We start from the raw sequence: 14,383 nt of genomic DNA on the forward strand, positions 1-14,383 counted from the left end.
GTCGTACTTCAAGGCGGGATTTGTTGGCGAAATTCAAGTGACGAGGACACTGATGGACATCCTGGTTGTATGCGGACAGGTTTGTAAAATATTTATTTTATTTTATTAAGTTACAACTGTGAAAACTGTAACGTTAAGCCAACCAGTCTCCCCTTTGTTTGTAGAACATAAGGACGCTTTTAAAAAAATATGCTGACAAAAACTTATGAAAGCTGCTAAATATTTAATTGATGAGTAGTCAATACAGCGTATGACTTCATGATTTTACCATTTAACGTTACCCAAAATTCCAACATAGCCTAACATTAGCCTACCTGACACAAAACGGGAACCACAAATCCACGATTCGGTGCCTGGATTCCAGTTGTTTCTGCGAATTGCAGTGATCCATTTGTTTCTCTTTACCTCATCTTTTGGTAGTCTGTAAAAAATAACTCCGATTTCTTGTGAAATCTATTAGTGCGGTCTATCGGACAAAAGCGCTTTCCCATTTTAGATGCGTTTTCGCTGTATTCAAGCTGGATGTTAACGCTGCCACTCAGTGCCGCACTGTGAGTTCTGTATCTGTGACCTCACCCGCATACCCTCTATTGACCAGAATGAGCCATAGTCGGAATGAGGATGTCCATGACATTTCCACGTTTCACTGTGAAGCTCTACAGAAATCTGCATTGCTCATAATAGAAATAATAAGCAACTTTTGCCTGGCTTGAACAGAAATGCCTGTTTAAATCCACATTGATATGGACAGGATTTACACTGACACAACAATAACCTAGTAGTATCCACTGATTTAACTGGTAGGCCCATTCTTGGACACATACTTGTATAGCAGCAGAGTAACACCAAAAAGCTAGAATGCAGAATAGTGTGGAGGAAAAGGAGGAGGAGGACTGTTTGGCTCTTGAACTCTTTTCATGGCATTCATTTTTATGAGGCTTGGCTTAGTCCTTGTGTGATGACACCCAAGAGCACCCATTTCTCCTTCCTTTTTCTGGCTTTAGTAGTCCATCCCTTCATCGCTCTCATACCAGTCCGAGGGGGCATCTGTCCCAAAGTAACGGTCACCAAAGTTACCTGGGGAGGAGAGAAATGGGAGGGGCAGAGAGAAGAGCAACGTGAAATGAGATAAAGAGAGGTAGCAGGGAAGAGGTAGAGCGGAGCCAAGTTCAGGTAAAATGAAAATGGGAGGGAAGAGGTGAAGTGAGTCATTAACATATGATTAATAACCATCTGAACAATGACTACAATGACTAAACAACAAAACAACTGTGCATTCCCATATGGATGTGGTTTGTAACAGACACATGGCATCTAAACATATGGATGCCATCTTTTCTGGATGACCTGACAAAATGGATGTCCTACGTGATTTCAAACTAGCTGTCCAAAATTACATTGTTTGGGTGAGAATCAGGATGAGTGTGTACATTGTCAGTGTTACTTCTCCGTGTCAGTCTATGGATACAACAGTGGAGGCACTGGTGACTCAGCTCTGCATTAAGACCACAAAGACAAATAGCTTAAGAATCCCAAGAAACCCAAGTAAGCAATGAGGCAAGCAGGATTTCCCTTTAAACTGCTATTATTTCCCTCAACCCACAGCGATAATTATATCAGTGTAATAGTCAGCTAATGTTGTCGAACCAAATCAACTAATGCCTGCCTCATTAGCTTATAATGGACTGAGACACTTCTCTTTCAATTGAGGCTGGTGCCTGAGATACTGAGCTTGTGAAACAACATCCCTAATGTTGACAAAACCTAGCCATAATAAGCCCAGCTAAGAGATAGAAAGATTTAAAACACAAAATAGAAAATTGTTCATAGGTGTGGCACAAAAGACGGGCAGTCAAGTTGATCAGTTCCTGCTTTTCTAAAGCAACATAAAAGGCGAACAACAAAAGATTTCCATCTCACCGATGCCCGGGATGATGTGGAACTGGTCGTTGACCTCCTTGTCCACAGCGGTGGTGATGATGCGGACCTTAGGGAAGGCATAAGCCACAGAGTTGACCCCCATTTCAGCCATCAGCAGGGACAACAAGAAGATCTTGTCCTCTGGGACATCATGGTCCTTTATAGAAGGGTATGGATGAAGGGAGGGAACAGATGAGAGGGGCAGAGATGACCCAATGGTAAATGAGTGGACTTCTGTCTCTTCCCAAAAATCAGTCACAGCAAAGACAAAGTAAATCAAAGGTGAGGGAGATGGGCATTTGAGAACCGTTTTGATTCATTAAAACCAACATATCCCCCCCCCCCACACACACACACCCAGGAGCTGTGAAAATATTTTACTTTAAAGCTACACTGCAATTTATTTTTATCAATTATGTGTTCTTGATTGCCTGGGTCCAGATCTTTCAATCCACCCACTCCACTGAGTTGACTGATTCTTCTCGTCTGGCATCATGACAAGAAACAGCGGTTTCTCGGTTGAAAAAACGGTTATCCAATGAGCACCATGGGTGGGCTAACGATTAGCCAATCAGCGCCACTGGCAAGACTAATGCCATTGTAAAGCGTAGACGGCATGTCTTCTCAGTATCGCCCAACATTGCAGTTCCGCTCTACTTTTAAAACCCTGGCAAAACCAGTATGCTGGCATGGCTACACATCAGTGTTGACTTAACAAGACATTAGATTCAGGCGGAAATCTTGGTCTCTAGTGATTGGTTAGGGAAAAATCGAATCCCCATGCCTCCTGGAAATCGGTTAGAGTGGAGACAATGATAGACTGAAGATGGAACTGGAGTGTAACGAGTTGACAATTCTGTCTGATATCAGGCAATGTTCTCAAGTCTACACAGAACAAATTACACCCACTGGCGATTCAACACACCAAGTAGTTTTCTGCTATAGTGTCAAGTGGTCTGGGGTAACCAGTTTGGGTGCGTTTGTAAATTCCCACTGATGGCATAAGAGTGCTCTCTGAGAGCTCTCCAAAACTCAACGCGGTCAACACATTCTTGTTTGGAAATTTACAGCGCTGTGCTCTGAAAGTGTAATGAGCATAACCCTAGACATGGAATGTAATGGCTTATTCGGTGCTCTACATACAAGCGGATTTATGAACGGGCTCTCGCACACTAAGAAGGGAAAACACTCGTGGGTTTTGAACTGGCTATTACATGGCATTAGAGAAAAATAGACATTTTGGCATCAAGACTGTTACTATATGCTACTGCAGCCTTGTGATATACAGATGGGTGACAAATTAAAGGAAAACGCTAAATGCTTGAACCCTGGAGTGAGGGGGGGTCTGGGATCTCTGTTATGCTGTCGGGAGCATTTTCCTGGCATGGGTCCACTTGTCCCCTTAGAGGGAAGGGTCACTGTAAATCAATATGTGTGTCTGACATTCTTCTGTAAGAATTCGGGTTGTTGTGAAGCATCTAGTGTGTGGGTGTAGTGTTCTGTGCCTGTCACGTCTCACTCTCAACCTTCACCGCTGGCTAGCAGAAATGGGAACAGGAGAGCAGAGCACGTAAGTCTCTCCCTGCCAGTACATAGCCTCTCCAACAGCAAGCCCTATGTAGTGCCTCCTCGTGGCGACACACGGTAACTAGGTACACCTTGGACCCTGGCTGAACTACAAGGAACTCGGAGGAGGTCTGGCCTCTAGATGTGCAGTACACAGGCCCACCGGTGTGAGCATATTCCCTGATGCCCACGAACCAGCCCCCAGCTATGGGTTAAATAGTGCCACTGCCTAGTGGATACCTCGGGAGAGGACTAGGCTACGGGAGTAAACCCCTACAGAAAATCAACGTCTACAATGCTGCTGTTTTTTGTTTTTCTTGCCCTTTTGTATCTGTCTAAGTCAGAGAGTACTGCTGGTGTCGTGTGTGGCTGCCGCTGCTCCCTCTCGTAGCCTCCCCCCCTTCCCATCCACCCCTGTATCTCTGTGTTATGTTTATCTGTTGTCTTGTTTCACCGCCGTTTATCGTAAAGCAACTTTGAGTGTTAGAAAAGCGCTATATAAGTTTGATTTATTAAAATCAAGATATTCTGAGTGATCACCTTTATCCTATGATGAGGCTTTTCTATCCTTTTTTTTATTATTATTTATTTCTGATTTTTCCCTATTTCTCCCAATTTAGTGGCCAATTGATCCCTATTTTAATTCAAATACCCACCCTTGTACTGAATGCATTCGCCAACTGCATCTCTCCGGCCGGCAGTCTCGAAGGAGACGCCTCCCCACTTTCGTGACAAGGCGACTCCAGGCCGAACCACTGCTTTTTCCGACACACACAGAGACGCATTCATGCGACGAACACAAGCCGACTCCGCCCCCCTCCCGAAGACAGCGCTGCCAATTATTGCTGCTTCATCGAGTCCGGCCATAGTCGGAGAGGCTTTTCTATCCTGATGGGAGTGGTCTCTTCCAGGATGACAATGCCCCCATCCACAGGGCACGAGGGGTCACTCAACGGTTTGATGAGTATGAAAATGATGTAAATCACATGCTATGGCCTTCAGTCACCAGATCTCAACCTGATTGAACTAATATGGGAGATTTTGGACCGATGTGTTAGACAGCGTTCTCCATCACCATCAACAAAACACCAAATGAGGCAATAGCTTTTGGAGGAATGGTGTTCATCCCTCCAGTAGAGCTCAGAGACTTGTAGAATCTATGACAAGGAGCACTGAAGCTGTTCTGGAGGCTCATTGTGGCCCAACACTTTACTAAGACACTATTGTAGTTTTTTCCTTTAATTTGTTGCCTGTCTGAATATTGAAAGCACTGTGGAGGAACCACTTGCAGCAAACAAGTGCTGCTACTGTGACAAACTTGTAAACTGTAGTTTTAAACAGCATCAAAACCACACTTTAATAAAGTTAATAACAACTGAAGAATTTCAGCTCTGGGTATGACGACAGTTTAATCAACCCTATTAAAGCTGTAGGAGGTAACATTGACATTCCAATGCAAATACTCCCGCCTCTTTCTCTGGTGCCTCATATTACTTCACTAAGTCCCTCCCACATCACTCTTCAGCCCCTTATACTTGTGTACAACCAGGAAATGTCAAAGCAAGACTCATGAAACTTGTATCATAGTTGATCATCTATCCATGTAAAAAAAAAAAAATTTGAGCAGATAACTTAGTGACATCAATATTGTTCACTTGAAGCAGCCGTTTCGAGTTGGTCTTGGTGGTTTTTAGAGTTAGGGTTACAACCACAAGCGACCACGTGTACGCGTTCATTGGCATTTCTAGAACAGCCAATAGGAATGCCCTCTCTCTGAAATGACCCGTGACTGGCTAAAACCTACCAGGCTAGATTTTTTAAGACCTAAATACAGAGCCAAGATTAGGTGCGAAAGTCTAGTTTTCTCTCAGACCACTGGAATTACAATATGCTGAAAGATTATTATGGAATTTTTGCCCATGATGCCGTAAAAAAAAAACCCTGCCTACCCCAGCTATAAACAATGTCAGACAGAACAACTTTTTGTTGGGGTGAATGGGCCATCAGAGAGAGAAAGGGAAAGGTGTTCCAAAAAACTTTCTTCTGCTAAGCAGGGAAACCTTAAGAACTTGGAAAGTGTCAAGAGGAAGGTTTTTTTAGCAACACAGTAACTTTGGCACACGGCAGTGTCTAGGATAAGCTACGTTATCAGAACAACCACCGATATTCTTCCTTCGGAGGACCACTCATGTCCTCCGTGGATGCCTAAGAATGAAACTCGGCATAATGACAAAAATGTTTCAGTCCCTGACAACAGCAATTAAAAGGTAAACAAGCATAGATGAACTCTAACTGCTCAGAGAGGGCCCTACTCATTACAACTGGCTGTGCATTACAACTGTACATGAAGGCCAACAAGCTGGTGAGAAAAATATTACAGACAAGCAGACATAGAGCAGCAACTCCTAAACCCTGCCAAATATAGTCAGCACCAACCTGAGACTGTCCTCATAATGCAGTCCAACACTCAGCCAACTGTTTACAGAATTTAATGAGCCAAGAGAAGATTTGTTAGATGAGGCTTATGAAAGAAAGAAAATCCAATAAACAGGCTGGATGGTTGAAAAGTAATGTGCGCCCTTGTTAAGTTGGCTGCTGTGGATTTGCAGCGTTATCCACAGCTAGTTTGCATCGAGAGTTAGAGATTCATTATCAGGGATCATTACAGGCAACAAAGGCATCTTCTGAAAAGAAAAGCCAGCAGCTCTGTCTATGTCAAGGCATAGTTGATTTCGGGGGCGTCCGGGTAGTGTAGCAGTCTATTCCGTTGCCGACCAACACGGAAATTGCCAGTTCGATCCCCATGTTACCTCCGGCTTGGTCGGGCGTCCCTACAGACACAATTGGCTATATCTGCGGGTGGGAAGCCGGATGTGGGTATGTGACCTGGTCGCTGCACTAGCACCTCCTCTGCTTGGTCGGGGCACCTGTTCAGGGGGGAAGGGGAACTGGGGGGAATAGCATGATCCTCCCACGCGCTATGTCCCCCTGGCAAAACTCCTCACTGTCAGGTGAAAAGAAGCGGCTGGTGACTTCACATGTATCGGAGGAGGCATATGGTAGTCTGCAGCCCTCCCCGGATCAGCAGATGGGGTGGAGCAGCGACCAGGATGGCTCAGAAGAGTGGTATAATTGGACGGGTTCAAATGGGGAGAAAGGGGGGGGGAATCTCCCCCAAAAAAAGATGATAGTTGATTTTGGGAGACGTCATGGGTCTAATCTGACATAATATTGGTGATAGGAGTAGCTAACTTGATATCCCCCAATAGCACATACAGTCTCACCACATACCCTCCACTGTCAAGCCGCAGTAGGTTACAGTAGGGAAATAGCACCAGGGATGGTTGCATAAGAAGCTGTGTGTTGACAAATGTTCAAACTGATTTCGTTGCACAAAAAAAAATGGGACAAAGGCGAGGTGGGGTGAATACTTTTTAGAGACACTGTTGAGCTACATGGTTTTGATCTTTCAGCATGTGCCAACACAAAGGGCAACTATAGAGACAGAAAAAAAGTTGAAATGGTAAAAAATTTCCCACTATGTACAAAACACTGAAAACAGAAGGAGAATGTAAAATTAGTCGAAACCACTGAAGTCTGACTGGACTTCACCCTTTAGCGGTTGACTGACTTATGGTGGCTCTAATGTTGATAAATCACTGTGGGTAAAGGTCTCTGTCGGCATCTGCTGTGACACTGTGGGAGGGTGGTTACTGATGCTCAAACACTATGGGAACTTCAAACATTTACTTATGTTTCAACACTACAGATGAAAAAGAATGCTTGATTACATTATTTTCACTGCCTTTCTCAATATGAACTTCATCTTCACAAACCTGCATTTTCATATTCATTTCTCAATTCCTTTCTTTTATCTTTTTTTTCTTTACCTTTTTGACATCTGTCCATCTCCTCCACTCCCTTCCAATTTCCTTCCCAATCTGGCAGTTAGGTTATTATTCATTGGTAGTGTGACTGGTTTCTATTGACACTGGTTTTATCGAACAAATTACATAGTTTTTACATACTCTTTGGGCACAAAAATTTATTTTAAACCGTCATGCCAAGGTCACTAAATTAATAACTCCTGTAGTACTCTGCCTCAGCAATGGAGGGCACCCCGAACACACCAGTCCTGATAATAATGGCGTCTTCTACCAACACGGGGATCGCCAATTTGAATCCCCGTGTTACCTCCGGCTTGGTCGGGCATCCCTTACAGACACAATTGGCCGTGTCTACAGGTGGGAAGCCGGATGTGGGTATGTGTCCTGGTTGATGCACTAGCGCCTCCTCTGGTTGGTTGGGGTGCCTGTTTGGGGGGGGGGGAGAATAGCGTGATCCTTCCACGCGCTACATCCCCCTGGCTAAACTCCTCACTGTCAGGTAAAAAGAAGCGGCTGGCGACTCCACATGTATCAGAGGAGGCATGTGGTAGTCTGCAGCCCTCCCCGGCTCGGCGGAGGGGGTGGAGCAGAGACCGGAACAACTCCGAGAGTGGGGTAATTGGCCAAGTGCAATTGGGGCGTAAAACGGGGGTCCACAAAAAAAAAAGGCTTCCTCCTACATCCTCCGTGTATTAATGTGGTTTACAGAGTACACCACCTTACATCACATGTTCCCAAATTACAAATGTCCCCGCTTTCATATTGATTCTCAATGAGTCATATGACACAGAAGCCGAGCCACTCACAGAAAACCAGGGGTATCACAACAGAGGAGTGCCCGATCTTCAGACAGGAAACGAAAATGTACCTTTTCGCTCGGGGAACACCTATATACTGTATGTGTACATTTACTAGACTTCGAGTTGGTTTAGAGATAAGCACCCACCAAACAGAAACAATTTTGTCATCTCTCTGAGAAACATTTAATTTCTCTGTCTTTCCTTGCTACTCCCATGCTTGCACCCAATAGATCCTCTAAAGCAGACCCACTATTATACATAATCATTCTGGCGATGCAGGATTGCTTCTTCTCATCACTGTGGCTTTGCTCTTGGCGTTAATTACTTATTGTTTCTTGTGATGATGCATTTCTAGGAATTGATGCTTATTCCACCGTAAACCTCAACATCATTTGCTCAGAAGTTCCAGTTGAATGCCTGAAATATAATTTACACGGAAGACTGCAGCCGGGCTGAACTAATGCCTCTGTCACTGCATCTCCTTGAATGATAAGTTAGCTGGAAGAGAAGCTCACATTACTTGAAAGGGCCAAGAAAAAAAGACCATGGATCAGCTGTATCTGAAATGGAAAATGACTGAAAATGACAATGGGGGAAAAAAAGTTCAACAATGGGCTCATGAAGTGGAAAATTAAAGTAATGGTTTGAGTCCCTTTATTTTAGTATGCTGGCGTGCTAGTCAGGACAACGCCTGACAATATGCAATATGTTTTAAGTCCAAATAGAAATATAAATCAAAATAGATAGTTATAAGTCAAACCCTACAAAGTGTGTGTGAGCATACCACATGAATATCCAAACAAGGCTAAGAAACAAGGCAATGCCACCTTTTAGGCAACGCAGTTATATTGAAAACCAAAAGGATTGAGAGTATATGTGTAAAAATGTGCATGTGTCTGCTGTCTATTCAGTCCAATTCAGAAATTACTTAGGATACCATCAGTCTATCTGTCAGTCCGTGAGTCAGTCAGTCTCCATATTAATTCTAACAGAGTCTGCAGAAGATGCTGAAAAGTTGTTTCTCTGCCCTGACCATCAGACTCACAGTCAAGTCCACACCGTCCTGGCTTCACAAATGCAAACGAGGACTTTTAAACAGGATTGTTTTAGTGAACACCCTAGATGAGGTCCTCTCTGTCATTAGTTGCCCCAGTTGGTTCTGGCAAAAACCATCATGAGAGTTCTGGAAAGGGATGGATTCGAACAGTAGAGGGAAACTGGAATGCTGTGATCGGCTCAGGGGTGAGTCTGGGAAACGTGTTTTTGGAACTTCAGATTGCTCTTGACCATGAATGAACGGTATTATTGTAGTGCGATATGAGATCAACTGTCGCAACGTGCAGTATCAACAAAGTAAATGTGGACCCATGTAAAACATTAGCTAATGCCTAGTGATCTCGCCAATGGAGGACAGGAAGAATGTACCCCAAAATAATCGCGAATAATCTCAGATTATTTTAGAATAAATGTTCAGAACCTACCAGCAGGACTCTGACAGCCATGAGAGCTGCAGCGCCGGTCGACACAGTGCTGTCCATGAGGATGACGTAGTCTTCGCTGATGTCTTTGGGCAGACGCAAATAGTGAAGCTGAGGAGAGAAAACAATAGGTTAAATTGGAAATAGAGAGCAGACAGCATTTTGTCAGTTGTTGGCTCTATTAACAACAGACCTCTGCAATAAACCTCACAAACATTCGTTTTATTAAACGAATTAACCATAATTTGTTCTTTGGAAAGTGCATTGTAAAAATGACGAGGTGTTTCTAGGGCGCAACTTGAAAGAAAACTGTTCAGAGTGAAAAGTCAGGGTGCGTGTGAAGTGGTTCTGTTTGTGCGTGACGTCTGGGTTTTTTTTTTATTTGCGTAATCAAATCATTAACACCACTTTTAGGATAAAGTTGCACAATAAAAGTTTTTTTTTCAAACAAAAATAAAATAAAAGAACTGAATAGGAACATCGGAGAGGAACGTTAGGGCAATGCAAGTAAGAGAAGCGCAGACAAACACAAACACATACACACACACAGAGCTTTGTATTCCCATATTAGTGAGGACCCTCACTAACTACATTTATTCCCTAGCCCCTAACCTTATCCATCAGCCCTACATGCCTAACCTTGACCCTTACCCTTAACCTAATCCATCCATCCAGCCATTATCCAAAGCGCTTATCCTGTTCCCAGGGTTGTGGGGATGCTGGAGCCTATCCCAGCAGTCACTGGGTGGCAGGCGGGGAGACACCCTGGACAGGCCACCAGGGTAGACACACGCACACACACACGCACACACACGCACACACACCTAGGGACAATTTAGTATGATCGATTCACCTGACCTAGAAATCTTTGGACTGTGAGAGGAAACTGGAGCACCCGGAGGAAGCCCATGCAGACACGGGGAGAACATGGAAACTTCACACAGAGGACGACTCGGGACGACCCCCAAGGTCGGACTACCCCGGGGCTCGAACCCAGGACCTTCTTGCTGTGAGGTGACCGCGCTAACCACTGCGCCACCGTGCCCCCCCCCCCTTTAACCTAATCCTAATTCTAAATTGTGGGTAAAGGAAAAATTCTATATATTTCCTAAATGTAGGAATACACATGAAAACTCAAACACATAAGCACACACACCTCTGGTTCTCCTGTGTCATGGTTGGTCTGAATGAGGATCTTGCCCAGTCGAATGTCTTTACATACAGCCATCAGAGCCTGCTCCATTGTTTCCCCTGCCCTCAGGATCGACACACCTGTGATCTTCATGAAAACACACACGCACACACATGCATGCACATACACAACAAGCAAACATAAAAACATACAGTTGTCTTGATGCATGCTCAATAATCCAGGTAAGAAAATCAAAGAAGGTTGAATCAGTTCATCTGGATTCAACGTTTATTGACAGATACGTTTCATCACTCAACTAAGTGACATCTTCAGTCTAAACTGACTGCAGGTATCCCCACCCTTATAAACAATACAGTACAACACGGTGCCTAACAACCAAAACCAACGACCAGTTTCATATGCAAATATGGGTGTGACCTTTAATTAGAGTTTCAAAGGCCATGTGTAATATTCACAGAGGATTAGGAATTGTTGCAATCACAGCACTGTAAGATGGCGACAGATGTATAATGACCGAAACCAATGACCAGTATCATGGCCAGAGAGACCTAGAAACTAGAGTTTCTAGTTAAAGGTCACACCCATATTTGCATATGAAACTGGTCGTTGGTTTCGGTCGTTAGGCACTGTATTGTATTGTATTGTTTATAAGGAGTGGGGATACCTGCAGTCAGTTTAGACTGAAGATGTCCCTTAGTTGAGTGATGAAACGTTTCTGTCAATAAACATTGTATCCAGATGAACCGATTCAACCTTCTCTGATAAAAACATACATTACGGGGCACATAAGCTTGCAAGTTTGAAAGAATGAAATGAAAGCCACTTTGACATTGTATTCTTACAACAAACTGTGTTTACAATGAATTTGTTCTCTGCCTTTAACCCATCTTATTGTATAGGAGCAGTGGGCAGCTGCAGCGCCCAGGACCAACTCCAGTTCTTCTTTCTGTTGCCTTGGTCAGGGGCACAGACAGGAGTATTAACCCTAACATGCATGTCTTTTTGATGGTGGAAGGAAACTGGAGCACCCAGGCGGCACGGTGGCCCAGTGGTTAGAGCTGTCGCCTCACAGCAAGAAGGTCCTGGATTTTAACCCCAGGGTTGTCCAACCTTGGGGGGGGGGGGTCATCCCAGGTCATCCTCTGTGTGGAGTTTGCATGTTCTCCCCGTGTCTACGGAGGATTTTCTCCGGGTGCTCCGGTTTCCTCCACCATCAAAAGAAACATGCATGTTAGGGTTTATACTCCTGTCTGTGCCCCTAATCAAGACAACGGGAAAAGAACTGGAGTTGGTCCCCAGGTGCAGCATGAAGGCGGCCCCAAGTGTAGTAACTCACATGAAATTAAGTGAAAGTCAAGCTAGCAGTATGGAGCGCTGTAAGGGTCACTCTCCCCCACAGACTGATAGATTACAGTTTATACACTCAAACATTAAGTAGAGTCGCTTTCACAGCATGCGCCACCATAAAACAGCTCTAGTATGCAGGACGCTTAATGCCGGGGGGGCACTTTTCACAGGGTGATAAGACAGCGAGAGAAAAGCATGAAGCACCTCCTTTGCGGCTACATTTGCCAAACATGGGCTATAAACTAGCAGAAATGCTCAACCACCCCAAGCCTCTTAACAAATTGCTAGTGTAAACTGTGAGAAACTTGTCATACGGTGAGGTTAAAGTCTGCTTCAGTGCTGGACAGTCAGATTTCCAAGACCACCCACCCACACACACACACACACACACACACACACACACACACACACACACACACACACACACACACACACACACACACACACACCTTTGATACCTTCCTTATTTGATTAATATCTCATGGAGTTGTAACATGAATATGTCATGGGCTTTGTCTACATATTTCCATATTCCAAGTGAACACTAAACAACTGTTTGACAACACTTACTCTTTTACCACTGAGTCTCTTGCCCTCATAAATGGCCCCTTGTGGTGTCTCCACAGACACTGGCTGGAAAAGAAAGATGGGGTTTCACAAAATCAAAACAGTGAAAAAAGCCAGTGTGAGAAAACATTTGTTTAGTCCACCAACCTTCATATCACCAGATTCACTTACAACTTAATCTATTCTACCAGTAATTTTTTTTTTTACACTGCAAGATGTTGTTTTGTTTATATACTCTGTACCAATACAGTTATTACTGCCTAAATCCTTTTACTCTATGGACTTATCCATATTCTTAAATACAACTAGCAGAAGTAAACGGCGTTGCCCGCGGAAATTGTTCTCAACAAAACAACCAACACGATCTGATCTTTACGATATAATCGATGATGAAATATAGGATAATTTATGATATGATACATGTGATGAACGAATGTTGAATAAACGAATCTTATTAACTAAATGTATCAAATGTCATGATTTTCAATCCATTCATCAAGCTTCTTTGCCAATGTGTGTATTAATCAGTCAGTGCTCAAACGCCTCAGAGTAAACCATGTTGCGTGCCTTCAGGCTAGCATTGACAATGTTAGGTGTAGTGCCTCCCTTGACCACTGGAAGGATTTGCTGGAAGTCTTCACAAAGCATCATTGGAATGTCTCTTTCACAAATAAATCAAATTGTTTACTTTTTGAAATATTTTTCTAACTGTGCAATCCTTGGAAAGTGCTGATTTTAAAGATACCTTTCTTTTTGTTCTACAGTGAGTATTTCTGGAGTTTTAAGCGAACATACAAACATACTCTTGCTTTATATATATAGATGGTCATTTAGTTTTTTAAATAATTTCTAAATATTCTTGACATACTCTTAGTCTTCCTTCATCTAGAATGTGTCTCAGGCTTTTCTGACAACATTGCACCAAATGAAATTCTGTCAATTTTTCAAGATGTGCAAACAACTTAATTGTTGAACAATATAACTTGAACTTGAGATATTTAGAATATATTACTGTGGTTGGTTATCTACTAATCGGCAAGTGGAGTAGTTCACCATTCACATTCGATGCCAGCCGAAGCCACTGACCAGTGCTGCAACCACTCTATATTGAGTTTCACCTCTAAACGGTCTGCAGGCAAGAGGTGAGTTAGAAATGTGAGCGCTGTAGGTGTCAGCATGACACGGACTCACAAACTCACCTCAAGTGGTAGGAAGGAGAGGGCATGCTCTATCAGCAGCCTCATTAATCTCTTGGAGTAGAAGATAAACTCATCACGGTTGGTTTCCTTGTTCCTAAACACACAAACAGAAAAGGTCAAAACAAGGGACAGACTTTAAGAAGATGTGTGTGTGTGTGTGTGTGTGTGTGTGTGTGTGTGTGTGTGTGTGTGTGTGTGTGTGAGGTGCATGTGTGTGAGAGAGAGACAGACAGACAGACAGACAGACAGACAGACAGACAGACAGACAGACAGACAGACAGACAGACAGACAGAGAGAGAAAGAGAGAGAGAAGCCAGATACTTATCACAATAGGAGTGAACGTTTGAAAAGTCAGAAAATTCAAATTCAAATTCCACACATTGATTTTTCAGCATTAAACAATCTGCGTGTGCAGGACTACATCAACAGAAACATTCAAGACAAAAAGGCAGAAGGGTTCACAAG

General features: G+C 43.5%; 1 protein-coding gene across 1 annotated transcript in view; it reads right to left on the minus strand.

Moving 5' to 3' along the window:
• Positions 1-941: 941 nt before the first annotated feature.
• Positions 942-14,383, minus strand: part of si:ch211-243j20.2 (uridine-cytidine kinase-like 1) — a 45,747-nt gene continuing 32,305 nt past the window's right edge. Inside the window, exons 10-15 of the mRNA XM_056294546.1 lie at positions 13,918-14,011; positions 12,722-12,784; positions 10,808-10,930; positions 9,655-9,762; positions 1,921-2,077; positions 942-1,077 (exon numbers count right to left, since the gene is read on the minus strand). Of these exons, the coding sequence (XP_056150521.1) occupies positions 1,001-1,077; positions 1,921-2,077; positions 9,655-9,762; positions 10,808-10,930; positions 12,722-12,784; positions 13,918-14,011 (622 nt within the window). The 3' untranslated portion in view covers positions 942-1,000. The remainder of the gene's footprint in view (positions 1,078-1,920; positions 2,078-9,654; positions 9,763-10,807; positions 10,931-12,721; positions 12,785-13,917; positions 14,012-14,383) is intronic.

This window comes from Lampris incognitus, chromosome 15, assembly GCF_029633865.1.
Source record: "Lampris incognitus isolate fLamInc1 chromosome 15, fLamInc1.hap2, whole genome shotgun sequence".
Classification (NCBI taxonomy): Eukaryota; Metazoa; Chordata; class Actinopteri; order Lampriformes; family Lampridae; genus Lampris; species Lampris incognitus.